General features: G+C 35.4%; 1 protein-coding gene across 10 annotated transcripts in view; it reads right to left on the reverse strand.

Annotated features, from left to right (window-relative positions):
• The window catches only part of vps13a (vacuolar protein sorting 13 homolog A), a 53383-nt gene that overhangs the window by 1858 nt on the left and 30707 nt on the right, over positions 1 to 20818 (reverse strand). For 4 of the 10 annotated variants that reach the window (XM_058785672.1, XM_058785671.1, XM_058785668.1 and 1 more), the window contains 25 exons: positions 19647 to 19932; positions 18139 to 18549; positions 17943 to 18047; positions 14830 to 14976; positions 14622 to 14753; positions 14405 to 14538; positions 13341 to 13427; positions 12126 to 12255; positions 11746 to 11975; positions 11160 to 11313; positions 9181 to 9327; positions 8923 to 9004; positions 8680 to 8749; positions 8484 to 8598; positions 7704 to 7817; positions 7403 to 7548; positions 6251 to 6332; positions 6039 to 6152; positions 5686 to 5761; positions 5371 to 5534; positions 3827 to 3872; positions 3600 to 3723; positions 3386 to 3500; positions 1233 to 1318; positions 399 to 522 (listed from right to left, as the gene is read on the reverse strand). In XM_058785672.1, the coding sequence (XP_058641655.1) occupies positions 399 to 522; positions 1233 to 1318; positions 3386 to 3500; positions 3600 to 3723; positions 3827 to 3872; positions 5371 to 5534; positions 5686 to 5761; positions 6039 to 6152; positions 6251 to 6332; positions 7403 to 7548; positions 7704 to 7817; positions 8484 to 8598; positions 8680 to 8749; positions 8923 to 9004; positions 9181 to 9327; positions 11160 to 11313; positions 11746 to 11975; positions 12126 to 12255; positions 13341 to 13427; positions 14405 to 14538; positions 14622 to 14753; positions 14830 to 14976; positions 17943 to 18047; positions 18139 to 18549; positions 19647 to 19932 (3421 nt within the window). Of the gene's footprint in view, positions 1 to 398; positions 523 to 1232; positions 1319 to 1815; positions 2143 to 3385; positions 3501 to 3599; positions 3724 to 3826; positions 3873 to 5370; positions 5535 to 5685; positions 5762 to 6038; positions 6153 to 6250; positions 6333 to 7402; positions 7549 to 7703; positions 7818 to 8483; positions 8599 to 8679; positions 8750 to 8922; positions 9005 to 9180; positions 9328 to 11159; positions 11314 to 11745; positions 11976 to 12125; positions 12256 to 13340; positions 13428 to 14404; positions 14539 to 14621; positions 14754 to 14829; positions 14977 to 17942; positions 18048 to 18138; positions 18550 to 19646; positions 19933 to 20818 lie in introns of those variants that run through there. The other 6 variants (XM_058785669.1, XM_058785676.1, XM_058785674.1 and 3 more) reach the window with 4 other exon arrangements.

Below are 20818 nucleotides of genomic sequence, written 5' to 3' on the forward strand. Positions count from 1 at the left end.
AACAAGATGAATCATATTTTCATCATAATAAAAGAAATCCTTGTTCAAGAGGCATTTCATTTGGATCAAGCATGTAGGCCATGATATTATAGGTTAATATTTTTAATGCTCTCTCCCTGCCCACATGGCCTTGATTACCTCATTACACAATAAAAGTCCTTTCAGAGGTGAAGGAACTGTTAATGACTGATTATGTAAGAAAGAACAGTAATACAAGTTAACTACTTGGGTTAAGTTTTAGGGTTAGTACCTTATTATAGTGTAAGTACATTCTATATACATGTACAACAGGACTATAAATTAAAGTGCTAAATATAAATATTTGCACATTTAGAATAACATGCAGCAACCAGTGCGATTTATAATGTTGTTTATAAATGTTTCGTATGATGATGTACCTTCGCTTCTATGCGCAATCTCCTGCCCTCCACGATCATGGGCGCTTTGGTAAACTCATCAAACAGATACTGCCACTCACACGTCAGCTGCCCAAATGTGCCCTTAGTCACAAAAAATATCCCCCTGAAAGAAGAAAATCACACAGACACGAGCTGAAAAGCTTCCATTAAATAAAAAGGGCTCTATACACTGTAGCACATGACTTGAATAACTAGGATACAATAGTACATGTGTATATAATCAATTACATGCAAATATACATAGTTCTTAGAAATTAAATACATTTCTGATGATTTTTTCCTAAAGGCTGCAGTACCCAAATATCTGCCCCAATTTGTAGTGTATGTAGTGTATTCCAGCCTTTAATGTTTAACATATGGAAAAAGAGGAAAGTTTTATGCCCTAAGTTTAATTATTGGGTTCAGGGATTTGTTGAGATTCCTCACCTGAAGTATGAGCAGTGCTTGCTTAAGCAAACACACGTTTTTGTCGCATAAAATCATTTTTACTGAAAACTGTTTACATGCACTGATTTTCATCAGTCTAAACGAATAAAATCTAATTTCAGTTTGTAAGATGCAAATAAACGTGCATCATGGCACGGCACGTGTGCATGGTATTTTTAAGCTTAATAATAGCTGTATTGAAAGCTAAAAAAAAAAAATTAAAATGATTTATTTTGAATAGAGCTCAGGGTGTTTACATGAAGGCTTTTATAAGCTGAAGCCAAACAACTGTGACATGCTTAATGCTATTTGTGCATGCTTAAAACCAAAATACCCATTCATCTAAATGTGCCCATGTAAAATGAGGGGTTTATATAATTCACCTACCTTTTAGTGATCATCAGGAAATCTGATTCGTTCACCTTAGCATGAGCAAAGTATCTGTACTTGGCAAACCGTCCGTTTTCAATATTCTACAAGCCAAATGAAGAAACCCATTAATATTTATATATAAAAAAAAAAAACTAAAAACACACAATCCTGGGAACTTCTATGATCAAATATGGTGATGGAGTGAGTATAATGACACAAGAACTGATGAAAAGACACAGTGGCAACAAAACTTCAAAATCACCTACTCGTCTTCATATACGTCGCACTAGTTTTGGGATTCTCAAAACTATTTTTTATTTCGTTCTAAAGCACTTTCACGTTGCCTATAGTTCTGGCGTGTTTGATCGTGCTCTGGACGCAAGAATGCAAATTTCTAAAATTTCCCTAGTAAAAAGAAAAGAATTTAATGCAAAATTTAAGCAAAGGTTTAGTCACGACGTTTTCTAAAGAGACTAAAGTCACAGCACGCACCCCAGCTCCTTCGTAAAGTGTGTCTATAAATCAATGAAATGCGATGTCATTTGCAATGCATTGTGGGATTGATGGGTGTGGAATGGGTTAATGATGAAAAAAAAAATGCACTTGGAAACAGACTTTATTCAGGAAAAATGACAGATGATGGGGTGGGGCAACAAATCAGAAGGAATAAAACCAAGATTACTAATCATAAAACAGCAATATTTACATTTAAAATATATTATATAATATATTAACTACTCTATCAGCTAGACACTACTTGAATTACGTAAAAACATTGTAAATTATTCTGATTTTAGATGGAAATTACATAAACAAACTGAACATTTATTGAAAGCCCTGAGAAAGGCACTTAAAAAGACCCATTTTCCTCATCCTCATCAGTGTCAGAGCTATTCATCTGAGAGAGGGCCGCTCTCGCTCTGCTCTGTGAACATGACAAGAGAGGAGAGCTGCAGTCAGTGTGATGTTAATGTGAACACCAGTACAAGCTGTGTACTAAACCAGAAACACTAATACTACCACCAGTACTAGTTCATCTAACACTACTGAGATGACGTCTGCAACTCCTGCAGTTACAAACTACACCACACATCACTAAAACATACTAGGACAATGACTGCTGGGAATTACATAAGTAGTTTTAAATCATTTGATTTAGTTTTAGTTTGATTTGAGTTCATTTAATACTTTAGACTGTTTGTTTTTACATTTTAGTTTACTGTTTTTATAACATATAAGAACAGAAATTTATAATACTATGCATTACAAAAAATTCATCAAGTTTGCTACACGTTATTATTTAAAATATTAACACCTCTTTCATATCTGATGATGCAATTTTAAACCCTTGGCCAGTGTTGGTCTATTTGGTTCCTGTTGTGTTTTGGAGGCTAGTTTAAACTAGTTTAACCAGCAAGACTTCCTTGGTCAACCAGTTCAGCAGAAAGACTGTTCCGGTTGACCAGCTTCACCATCTAGACATATTCTAATCCACAATCTAGACTAATATAAAACCAGCATAAACCAGCCTGGACAAGCATGAAAATTCATGTTGGTCGAAACTGGTTGTTTAATGACAACGGTGGGTGTTTAAGAAAATGGCATAGAATTTGTAAGCAAGAAATAACTGCAAGTAAATCAGAAACTTGTTATTTTATAGTTACTGTATATGTATAATGTTATGCATATCTGTATCTGGGTAGATGACATGGATATAATCATCATATATTTTCAACATATATTAGACTTTACGTTTAATTGCACGTTTCCATTCAAGTTTTTTTAAATTATTATTAATAAAAATATGAACACTTTTAATCAGCAACGATGCATAAAACTGTCAAAAGTGAGAGTAAAGACATTTAAAAAGTTAGAAAAAAGATTTCTATAATATTCCAAATAAATAGAAAACAGTTATTTAAATTTGTAATAATATTTCACAATATTGCAGTTTTTTCTGTATTTTTGATTATATAAATGCAGCTTTGGTGAGACTCATTTTTTGACGTTTTAATTTGTAATGTAGGAGATGTCATGTCAACTACCCATTTCCGTTGCTTATTATATTGTCCGTTCTTATTATTTTTGTCTTTAAAACTTTTTTAATCTATTTCCATTATCTTGAACACCAGGACTGTGACGGCAGGAAGTGAAGTGTCATGCATCACCTGCAGCATCTGTCTGCCTATGCCCTCTCTCTCCTTATACGGCCGGATGACTCCATCCTCATGGATGAAACGAGGAGGACGTAAACTCTCCACATCCTGAGACGTCTCCGCAGCTCTATATTCAAATCATGCCAGAAAACACATCACAATCACGGACTAACACCAAGACTCTTTCCTAAACAATGCACACAGATACACAGACATATTCAGAGACCTTTTGATGCCTTGAAAGGTGCTGCTGGCCATGTCAATGATGCCCCCTGTTGGTCTGGTCAGAGCTCCGACCAAACCTTTGCCCACACCCTTAAAGAAACCCGCCGCTCCTTCCTTCTGAGCTCCTACAGCAACACACACACACACACAAGATGCCTATTAAACTGAGCACACAGGAAAGCTGGATTCTTGACAGTGAAATACTGCCGGATAACTGAACATCTTTACCTTTAATGGGTTTAGTCACAATGCCCGTGATGCCGCTCACAAACCCCTGTGTGATGATGAGGAGAAGACTTCATATTTACAGACTGACTTCCCACAAAAAACAAACAAAACTACTCTACTGAATGCTAAATATGCACTATAGACTTGTCAGACGTCAATCAATTAAACATTTTTACTAAATTAATTACATGATAAGCTGATCAATTAACTGAATTAACCATAACTAAACATATTATTAAGACAATATTGTGTAAAAGCATTGAATAGACATTAAAAAAGTGGCTTTAATAGTTTTATTTTCCTGACATACAACCTCTATTGTTAGAAATGTTTTTTTTTTTTGCATCTTATGTATATGGGCAGATCTCGGGCTCTAAATCTACAATGTTTAATAAATAAAGAATAAAGTGGCTTTAGAAGTCAGTGTATTGTTTTTTGGAAGAAAACAATTGCTCCAATGGTGGGAAATATTTTTTTTTTACTAAATCACACTAAATTAACAGTCCTACACTGTAAAAAAAACTAACAAAAAAAAACAAAGACTGGATGTTTTACATGAAAATACTATTTCAGTCTTTCTGATTCAAAATTTCACACTTAATTGTTTGACTTGCCATTTCTATGTAATTATTCGTAAAATTGACTAGCAATTTCTGAATTAAAATGGCTTCACCATTTTTTTCTATGTATATTTTTGGTTATATCTTACCTATATAAACTAGGATTCATGAACTAAGGGAAATGTGGGGAGTTCATGAATTGATAAAAAGCTAATAAAAAACAAAATCATTAAAATGTAAGGCAAATAAGGCAAATCATTTTAACATTAAAACAAACAAAAATAAAACGGTAGCACTTTATTTTACAGTACGTGTACTTCCCTGGTACATACATGGTAAACATCTCTTGTACCTACAGGCAAATGAGTGGTAACACAAGGTACTTACCTGAGGTGTATGTACATGGTAACAAATAAGAAACACGGCTGTACTTAACAGTCGTACATGCATGGTAATTAGTTTGCACTACCTGTAAGTGACCTTTCTTACCCACACTTGTCTGCATGTACAAACTAATGACCATGCATGTACGACTGTTAAGTATAGCCGTGTTTCTTATTTGTTACCATTTACATACACTTCAGGTAAGTACCTTTTTACCACTCATTTGCCTGTAGGTACAAGAGATATTTACCATGTATGTACCAGGGAAGTACACCTACTGTAAAATAAAATGCTACCAATAAGACACTAAAAAGTTTAAATATTTTATTTGTTTATCTGGATGTCGTGACTACTGACCAACAGCAGAGAACAATGAACATACAGATGTGCTGTTAATTTCCTGAAATTTCAACTTGAAGGTAAAGTTCAACATTAAAAACTTGCCATCGTGTCATTTCACACCTGTATGATACAAGTATAAGTATAGAATATAATAGTACAAGTCAAACAGGTCTGAAGCAACGTAAGGCTATGTAAATGATTACTTCAAATCTGTTGGGTGAACTATCTGTTAGGTCAAAGTTTCTGTTGTTAACTCACAGAGACGAGTCCCTTCCCTCCTCGTGTCAGGCCTTCTCTCAGTCCGCTGGGCTGCTTGTTCATGGCCTCTCGTCTCTTCTGCTGATACTCCTCATCCATGGTCATGGCGGCCACACCTTTAGCCATTGCTCCTGTGATCCGAGACGCCGCTCCGGCCAGACCGCCTGAGAGGACAAGAGATGGACAGCTCAGAATATAAGTGGAACAAGATTGATACGAGCCTCATGTGACAACTTTTGATTGGAGAGTTCATAACTGCACAGATCACTCACAATATTAGTGTATTATTAAATATAGCAAAAAGAGAGAACGCACCCACAGCTCCTCCAACCAGAGCCTTCACACCGAGTGCCATGCCCTCCATAAACTCCTCTGGTCCCTGTATGGCACCCTGACAAACCAACATTCAGTGTTATTTTTATATCATCAAGATACTATTAACAGTTTTTTTTTTTTGTTGGTATTTTCTGTTTTCATTTTAATTTCAGTTAAAGGTTTTGTAATTTTGTGTGTGTTTTTGTCCTTTTTTTATTTTAATCTTAGTTTTAGTATATGAAAATGAGAAATGATGCTTTCGCAGCTAGATAAATTTAATTCTGAAAACATTCAGTTTAGAGGACCACATATTCTTTATCTTATCAATCCTATCAAAAGAGTTGAAGTTTCACCTGATAAGGCTCATAAAAGAAGGCCTCGACACCTTCAGACAGACCGCGGATCAGTCCGAATGGATTCCCGAGGACATCTAAACCCAAAACCAGAACATACATCTGCTTGATAGCCTGAAACAAACAGCACACAAGCACAGACAAATGAATGTATATGTTTAAAACACACTGAAATCACCAGTAGTTGGTGAGTGTTAAAGGTGAAAGCTCACCTGTTTGGAATAATGGCGGATGACCTCCGACTGCAGCTGCTGAGTGGTGCGGAACTGGTACGTCAGCTCAAAAAATGCAAGTCTGGCGAAAGACAGGTCACAAATGTAAGCATTTCCAATAAAACAGATTTCTAGGTAATAAATATACAATTCAACATCACATAAGAGACTTTGTATGAACTGTATGCAGTGGCATACTACTCATAATAATGAGTGCATACTGTACACAGTATATAAATTAGTATGCATGGAATATCCACTAAACCTACTACTTTTGCCAAAATGTGAAATACAGAATCAGACCACACTACTGGGTATGGTGCCCTCGATTTGATCTCGCCTTTCTTATTTTACAAACGTGCATTGCCAACAAAAGTAACCACGTTCATTTCTGAAAAGATAACTGGATAGAACTTGAGGCTAAATTACAATTTTACAAGCCATTTATTATTGACTCTACATATTGCATATACTGCTTCACATGCAATTTTAAAATGTATTAAGCAGCTCAGCGTTATTATCATTAATACTAAAACCTACTAAATTAACTAAGAGAATTAAAATGTTACCTAAAATAAAGCTGAAATAAAATATATGAGATGAAAAACTGCCTTGGTAATTAAGTGAAATTACTAAAAGCACTAAAATTACTAGGTGGAAATAAATAAAAATTAATAAACTAAAACACCAAAGTAATACTAAATGTAAATAGCAAATAAACTAAAACTAATTTAAAACTAAATAGTAACATTTAAAAAATCTAAGCAAAATTGACAAAAGCACCAAAATTACTAGAAACTAAAATGCAAAAATAATTAATTCAAAATATAAAAAAGTATAATAGTAAATAAATAATAATTGCATTCAATATATACATAACATAATGCTTGTCTAATAATGAATCCTCATTGCACATACACAGTTTTGCTCCCTTGACATACAGTTCTAGCTTGTTTCAGTCTTTCCACTAGAGGGCAGTGTGGCAGCGGAAAAACTGAAGTCGAGAGTGTGTTTTGTTGTCAGCATAACCACATGTGAAATCCAGAAATACCCAAAGTGTGAAGTGAGGGTTCAGCTGGGCAGACTGGAATGAGGAACTACAGGGATTTCCTGCCGCAGTGAGTGTGAGTGCGGTGTAGTGAGTGTAAGTACTTGAAGAGGACGTCCTGAGCATCAGTGAGTGTTGCTCCAATGCTCTTCAGCAGGAGGTTGAGAGACTGAACAGGAATGACCTCTCTCTCTCTCTCTTTCTTATTCCCGTCTTCACCACCGGTGCTCAGAGAGAAACTCAAGTGAAGCTGCCCCACAAAAACACAGTTACACACTACACTGTACACTCAAAATGTGTTGATTTTAAAAAACTACCTTTCGCCTTCAGTAAGCTAAGTTTTTCATAAATATTAAATGTTATTCTGTGGTCACAGTGAATTGGACAGAGGTTTTGGAAACTGACCTTGATGGGCGAGATGTGGAAGTACTCGTACAGGCTGATGGGTGACGTGTCTGTCGCTGAACTATGATTCAACTCTGTCTTCAGATAATCAATGTCCTTCTCAAACAACTCCACCTACAGTACAACACCACAGATCAAATACACTAGCGTTCAAAACTTTGGGGTCGCTAAGATTTTTTTAAGTCTCTTATGCTCACCCAGGCTGCATTTATTTGATCAAAAATACAGTAAAAACTGTAATTTTGTGAAATATTATTTTCATTCAAAATAATTGTTTTCTATTAGAATCTATTTTAAAATGTAATTTATTCCAGTGATCAAAGCTGAATTTTCAGCATCATTACTCCAGTCTTCAGTGTCACATGATCCTTCAGAAATCATTCTAATATGACGACTTGAAATAGAAAATTCAAAAGAACAGAATTTCTAAAAACATTAAATAAAAATAAAAATTTAGAAATATATAAATATGAAAAAATATTTTGTAACAAATCTGTTACGGTCACTTTTGTTTCATTTAATGCATTGTTGAATAAAAGTATTCATTTCTTAAAAATAAATCTTTCAGGCCACAAATTTTGAATGGCAGTGTGTGTAATATAAAATATACTGTAATCACAAAGAGTGTGGATGAACTAGAGGGAGAAGTCTATTATAAATGTATTGCTATGCTCAGTACTGAAAAGTATCAATAAGAGTATGGAGTTGCCTCTCATACAGAAGAATCAATCACTTGCAGGTTTCACGGATGCCTATGTATATCTTTGTGCATTACTGTACCTCCTGTTCAGACGTGACAGCACTGGCGTGCTCGGCAGTGAAGAGCTCAAGTATGGCATACAGGAACCCAAGATCTATCCGCAGGTCCATCTCCTGAATCAACACTTTAAAATACCTGCAAAGCAGAAATGAAGCATGTTTTGCAGTTTCTTTGAGAGCAAGAGATGAAAAGAAATTTCACGAGGAGGAAGCATACTTGATGCGAAGAATGTCTGAATGTCCGGCTGCTCTGGTGATGATGCTGACATCAGCGAGTGGTTTGGGCTCTTAAATAAAAAAATTAAATAAATCAAAAATAATAAAATGTAATACCCTTTTACTGTATCAATGTCAGACTGGCTAGACACAAATAAATAAAATAATATAAAAAGAAAAAAGAAAATAATTATTTTGCATTGGCCTTTGAGTGAACAGGCCTCAAGGCTGTGGATCGACTGACCTGAGTCCATGCTGACTGATTTGGGAGGTTTGATGGGGTAGAACACAAATGGGAAGATGGCTCCAGGCAACTGATTTTGGATCTGAGGAGTAAACGGGCATTTTCATGTTCACTGACCATAATAACTGTATGAATTAGTGCATCACAATTATTGAATTGTGCTGATCTAGGCTCTGTGGTTGCTCTGATCACATGGCTATAACTCATATTTTTATAATGTGTCTGAAGCTGGATTGCTTTATTGAGGGTGAAGCAGACCTGAATCCTGTTGATCTGGACTCGGTAGGTTTTCTGGCGGGTGGAGACACTGTACTCCACCTTTAGTGCTGGCAGGAAGTTCCTCCTGAGCGGTGCATCAAAGGGCTGCATTATCCTCATTTCCACCCCATTAGCAGCAAACAACACCTGATGAACATTCAGTACAGCCAGAGGTGGATTAAAACAGACATAACCTTCTCTGAATAACTTCTGTCCTTGTTGCAGCCCATGTTATTCAGCAACTTGATAAGGGGGTTGCAGATGCTGATATCTTTAATGCAAGGCGACCGATGTCAATATAACAGCCGTTATATATCACACTATTTCATTTAAACAGTAAATAACATTCATAACAAAACTGTAAGCAAAATGTAATATTTATTGGGTCACACTTTATTTTAAGGTGTCCACTATTAGCTATTAACTATGATTTTTGCCTCAATAAACTCCTAAATACTGCTTATTAATAGTTAGTAAGATAGTTGTTAAGTTTAGGTAAGTATGTAGAATATGGTCATGTAGAAAATGTGCTTTATAAGTACTAATAAACAGCTAATATGCTAGTAATAAGCAACTATTTAATTTATTTAAATTAGTTATTTTAACTAGAAATAAATAATTTTACCATGAATCAATTGAAAAAAAAAAAATCAATCATATGATATTTTTCACTAATGTGACTGAAATCTATATGCTAATGCTAAGTTGCGTTTCCAGCACTTATTGGCCACAGTCAAGAATCAATGCTTGCCAAATATATTTCAGCCTAATAAGATCCTATCATAAACCAGGGTTATTTGCATGTAGAAGCCTTAAAGGTACAGTAGCAAAAACACTGTTTAATTCTGATGGTGACAAAAAAAAAAAAAAAAAAGGCATCTTGCCTTTAAAGAGGACCTATTATGCAAAAATCACTTTTATAAGGTGTTTAAACAGTGTGGCTGCAGTGTGTGAAAACAACCAGCCTGTAATAGTAAAAATCCACCCACTCATTTTTTTTATAATCCCAATAAATCATAAACAGTCTCTCAGAACAAGTGATTCCAGATTTCTCCCTAGGTACACGTCTCCATAGTGAAAAAGTGCCGCCCATTTGTGAGGCTCTCTGGCCTATTAGCATAGACACAGGCCTGAGTGAGAAGCAGCAGTCTGCCATTACTGGAGATATACAATGTCAGTGCCATAAAGAGGCAATACAAGTGTTATGTTTTGGGATGCACCAATGAACATAGGAGCTCCATTAACTCCCCCATCTGAGCCGCTAAGGAAACTGTGGTTAAGTTTCATGCAGAAGAAAGTCATGCCAATCATTTTACACCTGACTGCCTCACAAACAAGGGTCATTTCAATGCTGGATTTTCGCAAAGTCTGATTCTGAAAGAGGGATCAAGACCAACGCTTCATGCGCAAACGTCAGCTCCAGACAAAGTAAGTGCTTCATATTTTGTTTTCAAATAGCCTTTCTGAAAGAGCTGCTTGGCACTCTGTAAGGCTAATGTTGCTAAAGCTACCATCGTCTCTGCCTGTTTTTACTGATGCTGCCTTTACGTGCTACCAGAGCGATCATAAATAGAAATGTGGCAGTTAAAAAAATGCATATAAAGCAATGCGATCGCATTGCTTTATATTGCTCAAGCGATTGAGTTTCTGACAGTTTTAGTGCGTGAGATTGTTGTGTGTTGCCGTTGTGCCGGCAGGAGCATTAGCTTTTGAAGCTCCGCCTCTTCTGAAAAGGGGGCCAAGAGCACCAGCTCATTTGCTTCCAAAGGGACAAAGACAAAAACGGCGCATTTTGGCTCATATCCTAAAATTGGCAACTATAGCAAGCTATAAAAAAAAGAGCTGAGTGGTATTTTGAGCTAAAACTTCACATACACACTCTGGGGACATCAGAGACTTATTTTACATCTTGTAAAAAGGGGCATAATAGGTCCCCTTTAAGGGCTGTGAACTGGTTCCTGTAAGGTGTAAGCACTAACCTGGTAGTCGTTCTCTAGGTCAATGACGATGCTGTCTACTGGCCCGCTCTCCATATAATCTCTGTAGCGCTGCTCCAACATCGCCGCTTCTTTAACACTCAAAACCTTCCATCGGCTGCGCATCTTAGGCTTGGTTTCCCACACCACATCAGAACTGACCAACACAAACAAATTATATTCATTTGATCTATTTCAATGAGCAAAATATGAAGAGTTTGTGTGTTAATTTATTTTTTTTCCCGTTTTGTAAAATGTTCAAAAATCATGTTTTTTTTATGTTATCATGTTTTTATTTTGTTTTATTGGGTTAGTTTTATTTTTAGTTATTTTTTAACCTAGTCAAAATAATCCAACTGCAGTTTGATTGAGATTAATTGGAACGCACAATGAAAAAACATGATTTTTGAACATTTTTAAAAACGTAGTTATCTGTTTTTGCAAATGAACTCTTCATATATTCTAGGTTGATGTGGACGCTAATATAGTTGCCATTATAGTTATCATTCTTGTTGTGAAAGTGCCTAAAATGTGCTTAACACTTTTTTGTGTCAGATGTACAGTATGCCACCATGACCCCCAGCAGTACCTGGTGATGCCAATGAAGGCCACTTCCTGGCTGGCGGTGTTGTTGACCAGTGAAATGCCCATGTTCTGTAACGAGATGCAGGTTTCCTGTTCTGCCAGCTCTATTTTCTCGTTATCGCGAATCTTCTTGAAGACACGCGACTCGGTGGTGAAAAGCGCCACACGCTGGAGGCCTTCATAAAATGAGATGACAAAAAATGTTCCCTCCTTGTTCACATCCGACAACTGGTCCTATAGAACAAATGAAAACAGGGACCCAAACGAACATTTAGTTGCACATCTTCAATGAAGAGTGAGGTTTGTTATAGTATTTAAATGAATGTAATTTATCACATTTAAATGTTGTATAATCAATCATTAGATCTGATTTTTATTTCTAACCTCTTCACTCTTGAGCTCTCCTTTGTATTTGCCCCATTTCCAGCTCAGTATTCTTGAGCCGGTGGGCTCGGCCCAGGTGTAGTACACCGCCTCACCTGGAGCCAGCTCTTCCATTTCTGCCTGAGAGCTGCTAGAATAAAACCATTAGTTCAGACTTACTACATAATATATAACACCATCACAAAACATCCAACAACTGCAACAAACTTCAACAAATTCTGTACAATAAAAAAACATGAAAATGCACTACCATTCAAATGTTTGGGGTCAAACAAAAGGTTCTATTTGAAATAAATGCTGTTCTTTTGAACTTTCTATTTATCAAATATTCCTCATGGTTTCCACAAAAATATTAAGCAGCACATAAGAAATGTTTCTTGAGCAGCAAATCAGCATATGATTTCTAAAGGATCATGTGACACTGAAGACTGGAGTAATGATAGCAATAACTTACATTTTAAAATATATTCAAATACAAAACAGTTCATTTAAAATGTAATAATATTTTACAAATATTACTGTTTTTACTACATTTTGAATCAAATAAATGCAGCCTTGGTGAGCAAAAGAGACTTCTTTCAATAACATAAAAAAATCTTAAAGACCTCAAACTACTGAATGTTAAAATACACTGCAAAAAGAAGAAGATTAGGAGATTATTTTCTGCAAGAGATTGCTGAAGTTTGTTTAGACTATATGAAAGTGAGCATAGTATTAACAAAATAATATCTGAGAATAATTTACACTTGATATACAGCACAGGCAGTTAACTTCCCTTTAACAGCAGCCAAAGTCACAATAACCAAGTGTCCAATGAGAGAAAAAAGAAAATAATTCATGCTCTGTATCTTATTTCCACTGAGACACAAGAGAATGCATTTCATTTGTTAGGAAGTGGAAGTGAAAGCAGCTGTAAGCACAGAATCAGGAAGCAAGTAGGTTAATTTCTGTTATTTTGTCCACAAGGTGCAAAACACCTGACGGGTTGTAAAATCATCAAGAAGAGAAAGATTCACTTCAGACTGCAACCATTTGCTGTGGAAGGAAAATGAGTTAAAGATGTTAACTGTACTCATGTTTTTCCCCAAAGTATTTTGGAAAGGGTCGAGCAGCTCCCTTCACCAAATCCCATGTTAGCTTGCAAGGAAAAGAAAGAAATACTGTTTCATGCGTCTCAACCAACATCACTTTGTCTGTCAGTGTGAGAGTGTGTACCAGAGGGATTCAGTCTCTTCACAAACTGATAAAGAGAGATCCACTCTCTCATCCCGAAGCCAAGTAGAAGCTTTCCGCTTACTGGTGCTACAAAGAAAGAAGGATACAACAAAAATGCAACAAAATAAAATATAAAACACTCTAGCAACATATATACAAAACAGTAAGCACAACTGACAATTAAAGCATTTCAAAATGAATACAGACTGTAGTGTAAAGTTTCAGTGAATGCTAAAAGAGCAAAGACTGTTTCATTTCATCACAAAGAAAAGAAAACGGAAAAAAAAACATGAAAGTGGTTTAAAATTTTGGTTTACCAGCTACTCCCATGTATGAACTGCAATGGCATTTTTAACTTGATTGGCAAATGGATAAAGAAAGCAAAAATTTTATTTTAATTCTACATTTAAAATAATTTATATATTTTTAATTTGTTATATTTAAGTATATTTTAAAGCACAAATTGAATAAATGTCTACCTACTTGACAATTTCCGAAGTGATTTATTTACATTTTTATTTTTTAATTAAAACATGGATAACTGAATACTTTGTTTTGTTTTTATAAGCAACATATATATTATAAGCAATCTCCCATAATAAGCTAAAAATAATATAGTGAGAGATTTATTATTTAATGATATATTATGTTTTCCTATTATATTGTACACATTTTGATAAGGACTTTTGATAAGAACTTTTGGTTGATCAGATTTGTGTAAAAAATGTAAAAAAAACCTGAACTGTGTGTTTTTTTTTTCAGAAAAAAATAAATTATATTTTGCCTGATGCTTCCAAGACTATGACAAATCATTCAATTTGGACCCCAAATTTCTACCAAACTACCAACCGTCACCATTTCAAAAACATCTAATTCAGAAGAATTTACAATCACAATGTTCAGTTCCTCAACAGAAACTAAATGCTTGCAAGGCATATAAACATGTACAGTATACGATCAACAGAGCCAAAGACCATCGGACTGTCTTTACTGGGGTCTCTCATTGTGTCTTTAAACTCTTCTACTTTGATCTTGCACAGCTCTCATGCGTTTGTCATCCTCACCTCTGGTGGAACTGTAGTGTCTCGTCTTTAGTGTGGTTGATGAGGAGGAATGGAGCGGCACCATCGTGGTAGTCAGAGAACCGGATCACAGCAGAATGTTCTGTCAGATTCACATCCACAATAATACCGCCCAACTACAAACAAGAAAAGGATAAATCGAGGGAGAGTGTGCTTGTGCACTGTATCTCTCAAGTCTGTGTAGGAAACACTAACTCACGGTTTTGTCCAGATGCAGCAGGAGGCAGTTCTCTGGCTGGTGGAAGTAAAACGCCCGTGGTGATGATCGACTGCCCTCCACTTTGACTCGGAGTTTCTTCGAGTCTTTTTCTGGCCAGAATGGAACAGCAGCCTATGAAGCAGACGGATAAATCTCAACATTCAGAGAATGAACATTTCTCCTGGTACAGTCGGTTGTATTTCCTGACCTGTCCGGGTCGGGCCTCTGTCCACTGATCCAGACCTTCCTCACAGACTTGGATTATGTGCTTGGTTCTGTTCACCAGCATGTAGAAGGGCAGGAATGTCACCAACCGTGTCAAACTGAAGCTGGTTGCATCTATCTTCACTCCCACCTAACAGCAAACCAAACATTCCTCAACAAATATTCAATTCAAGCCAATGTGGCATTCGAAACCCTTTTTTAATTTTGTAATCTGACATATTTCTGAGTTAACGGAGTACACTGAATGCCAAAAAACAGAAGATGGGACTTGATTTCATCTATCAGTAATTTGATTTGATTGGACTGTTAAAGTAGTCATCAATCTAATGCTATTTTACTATGATTTACTCTTAGTATTAGTGCTGTCAAACAATTAATCGCATCCAGAATAAAAGTTTTTGTTTACATAATATGTATGTGTACTGTGTATATTTATTATGTATATATAAATACACACATATTTACACGTATATATTTATATTTTTTATATTACAGATGAATATACTTAATATATAAATATTTTTCTTTAATATATAGATGTGTGTACTTATATAGACATAATAAATATACATTACACAGTACACACAAATATAGTATGTAAACAAAAACTTATTTTGGATGCGATGAATTGCAATTAATCGTTTGAGAGCACTAATTAGTACTTAGTATTATATACTATTATAGCTTTAATTTTATTTTTATATTTTCAGTTTTCATTTTATTCTGATGTGCTTTTGATATTTTACTTAGTTTTTGCATTAAATCCTGCTGTTGATGTTTTCCCTGATGTGTCTGATCTCCTATGTGAAAACTTTCCGTCGTTTTTTGTTGAGAAGACAACAAGGTCAAGACCACAATCACTTGTGACTTCTCGTGCTCTTCCTGAAATAACTAGGTGCTCTTCTATTTGGAGCATGTTTGATTTAATTACCCTTCAGACCTGTAAAGATATTATTGACAATCTCAAACCTACTTTTTGTCCTTATGATAGTATTCCATCACACATCCTTAAGCAAACTGTTGAAACCATAGGGCCTGATCTCCTGTTTTTTATTAACGTGTTTGAGTACTGGTACGGTCCCTGACTGCCTAAAACATGCTTCAGTCACTCCTCTTTTGAAGAAATAAAATCTTGATGTGTCTGATTTAGGTAATTTCAGACCAATTTCTAATCTCCCTTTCATTTAAAATTTTTTGGAAAAGGTTGTATTTACTCAACTACATTCTTTTCTGGAATCTAATTCACTATATGAGACTTTTCAGTCAGGATTCAGAAAACTTCACAGTACCGAATCTGCTCTATTGAAAGTTACTAATGACATTATGCTGGCTACAGATAATGGGAGTGCAGTTGCTCTGGTCCTTTTAGATCTTAGCTCAGCTTTCGATATGGTTGATCATACAATTCTTATTTCCAGACTGGAAAATCTTGTAGGCATTTAGGGCACCGTTCTAAAATGGCTTCAGTCCTTTTTAACTAACAGGAAGTTTTCTGTATGCATTGGAAAACACACTTCCTCAGCAGCACATCTTTCCTGTGGTGTTCCGCAGGGATCCATTCTTGCTCCAACATTGTTCTTTTTACACCTGCTGCCATTGGGCTCCGTCTTTTTAAAATATGGAGCATCTTTTCACTTATACGCTGATGACACCCAATTGTACCTGCCTTTTAAACATAATGATTCAAGCTCCACAGAGGTCCTGCTGGCGTGTCTACAGGAAGCGAAATTATGGCTTACACACAATTTTCTGGCCTTAAATGAGAATAAAACCGAAATAGTACTGTTTGGTCCAAGTGATTTTTCTGACTTAGGTGATCTTGACCTTGGCGACTTAAGTTCTTATGTCTCTCCGTGTGTGAAAAATCTAGGTGTGTTGCTTGATTCAGGTCTCAAGTTTGATAAACAGATTAATTCTGTCGTTAAGTCATGTTTTTATCATTTACGACGTCTTGCAAAAGTTAAACCTTTTCTTTCTCTAAAGAACTTTGAAATAGTCATCCATGCATTTATTCACTCTACTGCAATTCACTCTATTATGGAGCAAACCAATCATCGATTGGACACCTTCAAATGGTTCAAAATGCTGCAGCCAGGCTGCTGACTGGTAGTCGCAAATTCGATAGCATTTCTCCCATTTTAACTTCTCTGCACTGGCTACCAGTCAAACAGAGAATAGAATTGAAAATTTTATTTTTTGTCTTTAAATCATTACACGGCCTTGCTCCAAATTATTTATCTGATCTTTTACGTTGTTATAATCCGTCCAGGGCACTTAGATCCGGCAACCTTGGAGTGCTTTCTGCTCGGCGATCAAGGTTAAAACATCGTGGAGACCATGCTTTTGCAGTAGCGGGCCCTAAACTCTGGAATAGCCTCCCGGTATCGATCCGAATGGTGTCATCACTCTCCTCTTTTAAATCAAAACTTAAAACTCATCTTCTTAGTGTAGGTTTTTAATGTATCATTCTAATTTTATGTTTGTTGTTTTATAGACGGTTATAGATTATTTTTTTTATTTGAGCTTCCCAATCTGTACAGCACTTTGGTCAACCTTGGGTTGTTTTTAAATGTACTTTATAAATTAATAATTAAATGAAATGTTATTATTTCAGATCTAGTTGTAGTAATTTTCAAATTAAACATTTTTTTTTAAAAATCCCCCATCTAATATTTACATTTTAATATTTTATTTCAGCTTAATTTCAGTTAACGATGTTAGTGGTTTTGGTTTATTTATATATTATATTATATATACACACACACACACACACACATACACTTTTCAGTTTGATAAAAGCACATTTTAGAGTAAATAAACAATATCAAAATGTAAAAATCAAAAAGAAAAAAAAATTATTGGCTTTTTTAACCAAAAGACATAGATTCCATTCCTATAGATCTCATAACGAATGTTGTAAATTTCTCCCATTCGATTTTTAAAAAGTGGTCCATTTCCTCTATATACTGACTTTGGGAAAAACACGCCTCAGAAATAAGAACAAGAACAAGTATTACGTAAGTAAATAAAATCAATTTTGATTTCCTTTTAACGAAATGTATTAAAATCTGATGGATGTAATGAAAGAACTCTCACCATGTAATCCTTCTGTTTCCCTTTGCATTTGACGTCACCATAACTCCCAACAGTGTCAATGGAGAAATCATCTGATAATTCACTTTCTGAAATCATCAAGCGAATCTGTAAATAACAGTGACAGAATGAGAAATTAGAAACTTGATCAATAAAACAGCTGAATGTTTACTACATGATTGACAGCATTCTTCCAAACCTTGTTGTTCTGCAGAAAGTTGCGTGGCTTGAAAGAGAAAAGGAGGGGCATGTCGTAGTCCTTTGCGTGTTTGCGATGAAGATCATCTGCCTTGTACTGTAACAGTCTGCCTGTCTTATTCACCATCCAGTACGGGGAGTGGATGGCCACCACCACCTGACCCTCCTCCTTCTTAACATGGACAGCGATGTCCAGCTCCGGCCTCGCCTCCGTCTCCTCATCCGTTCCCAGCGAGCGGAATTTGATGAAGCTGATCTCGTCACAGTCGCTGCACAGACTGTACTTGGACTCCCAGTCCTGCTGCAGGTATCCCAGCAGCTTCAGCTCCAGAATGGAGAAATCCATGATCGCCGTGTGGATCTGGGAGGAGTGGCCCGCCTTTAGTTCGGAAGGAGGGAAATCTCCATTGCCCTGTAAACAAAACAGCTTTGTAAAATATGGAACTATAAATTAAATACCTGTTACATGCTTGAAAGTTCTCTTTTTGATAGAAATTCCAATCTATTCTATAGAAATTCCAAGCAGACTTTGACTTGGGTGGAATTTGCTTCATAATAAAGACAGCTGTAAAATGTAGAAATAACAGGATGTAATCCAGCATTTAAAAAAAAGCACAATTTTTTGGACAATTAGTTGTCATGCTTGGAACTGAGAAACAATTGCCAAAAATAATTGTTATTTTCATTATTTTAGTGTAAACATGTCATGTTTATATTTAAACAATGTTGATGGATTTGTATAGTTGTGAGTTAAATGATGAAAATATAAAAATCATTTATCATTTAAAAAAAATAATAATTTGTTAAACAAGCGTTAAAATTATCAGGTGATTATAATTATTTGGGGTGCACTTGTATTAAAATGTATGTCTGACACTTATAAGCTGATACTTTGATTCATGTTATGGCTGATACCCAATAAATCTCCATAATGTAATCTTCATAATTTATGAATCATAATTTATCATTAGAAACCAAAATTAATAAATCAGTTAAAATTATCAGGTAAAAATCATTATTTCAGGATGCACTCATTTTAAAATGTATGTCCAATACTGATGAGCAGATATATATTCATGTTATTGCTGATAACTAACAAATCTGCTTTATTAAAATTCAATACTATTTTGTCTGAATAAATAAATAATAAAAACATTAACAACTCAAATAAAAATAAATGCTAAAAATGAATTTGAGTATGAGAAAAGTATATTTATATTTATTTTTTGTTGAAAGATTAACTTTCATGAGATGATGGCAAAATTAATATACATGTTAAAATAAGGGAAATGAGCATGCACATTTAAATATCCAATATCAGACGATTTTGTAGCCAATATTAAGACAATATTAATATTGTAGACAGATAAATTAAGTGTCTCTGATATCGTCAGATAACCAATATGGTACCGTTACAGTGGGCATCCTCTTAACTGTAATATAATAATTGTGCCAGGTCAATCCACACTTATTTGACTCAGTGGAGAAGGACTGTAAGGTGTCTTGTACCTTTATCTTGAAAGTGATGGGGTACGGCAGAAGGTTGCGGAGGAGAACGGTGGGCCACAGGTGCAGAATGATGGGCTTGTCAAACTCCTCCTCAGTGCTGTGAGACATCAAAGCGTCTGGAACAGGAATCATGTTGACCTTCAGCATCTGGGCGCTGTCTCCATGATGATGGCAGGTTTTCTCCAGACACTCTCCGGGCTTCTGAATCACCTCAGTATAAGTGAAACCCTCGGAGCAGTCGTACTGCTCCTCGCCTTCAGTTACAGGCTGCAGGCTCAGTTCAGCTCTGCAAAATTATAATAATAATAATAATAATAATAACTGAAAATGGCCAAATATAAATTTAAGATACATATGCAGGATGAAAGAATGGTTCAGGTTCATTACAAATTATAATATAATTAATATTTTAGCTTTTCATGGACATTTTTTTCCTTTCTTTCACCCTGAGATTTAAACACGCTAGTTTTTATCCACGTCAAACTTAAAGCTGTAATATTATTTAAATATGAATTAACAATAATTATAATTATTATGATTATACTAACAACTAAAATCAAATCATTTTAAATGCTAAAATTAAATGAATAATTTAATATGTAAATTTAGGCATCACAAAATTATAATGTACAGGATGAAAAAAGGATATTTATTTTGAGAATTATTGCTTTTAAAAGATAAACTAAGTGAGCAACAATTCTTTCTTTCAGATCCTCAGAGAGTTCTTTGCCATGAGGTGCCATGTTGAACATCCAGTGACCAGTATGAGAGAGTGAGAGCGATAACACCAAATTTAACACACTTCCTCCCCATTCACACCTGAGACTTTGTAACACTACAAGTCACATGACACCGGGGAGAGAAAATGGTTAATTGGGCCCAATTTGGACGTTTTCACTTAGGGGTGTACTCACTTTTGTGGCCAGCAGTTTAGACATTAATGGCTGTGTGTTGAGTTATTTTGAGGGGACAGCAAATTTACACTTATACAAGCTGTACACTCACTACTTTACATTGTAGCAAAGTGTCATTTCTTCAGTGTTGTCACATGAAAAGATATAATAAAATATTTACAAAAATGTGAGGGGTGTACTCACTTCTGTGAGATACCGTAATATAAACTGAGACCAATAAAGACATCCCTAAAATTGGCAGATAACTGATATGATACT

Source organism: Onychostoma macrolepis, chromosome 08 (assembly GCF_012432095.1).
Source record: "Onychostoma macrolepis isolate SWU-2019 chromosome 08, ASM1243209v1, whole genome shotgun sequence".
Taxonomy (NCBI): domain Eukaryota; kingdom Metazoa; phylum Chordata; class Actinopteri; order Cypriniformes; family Cyprinidae; genus Onychostoma; species Onychostoma macrolepis.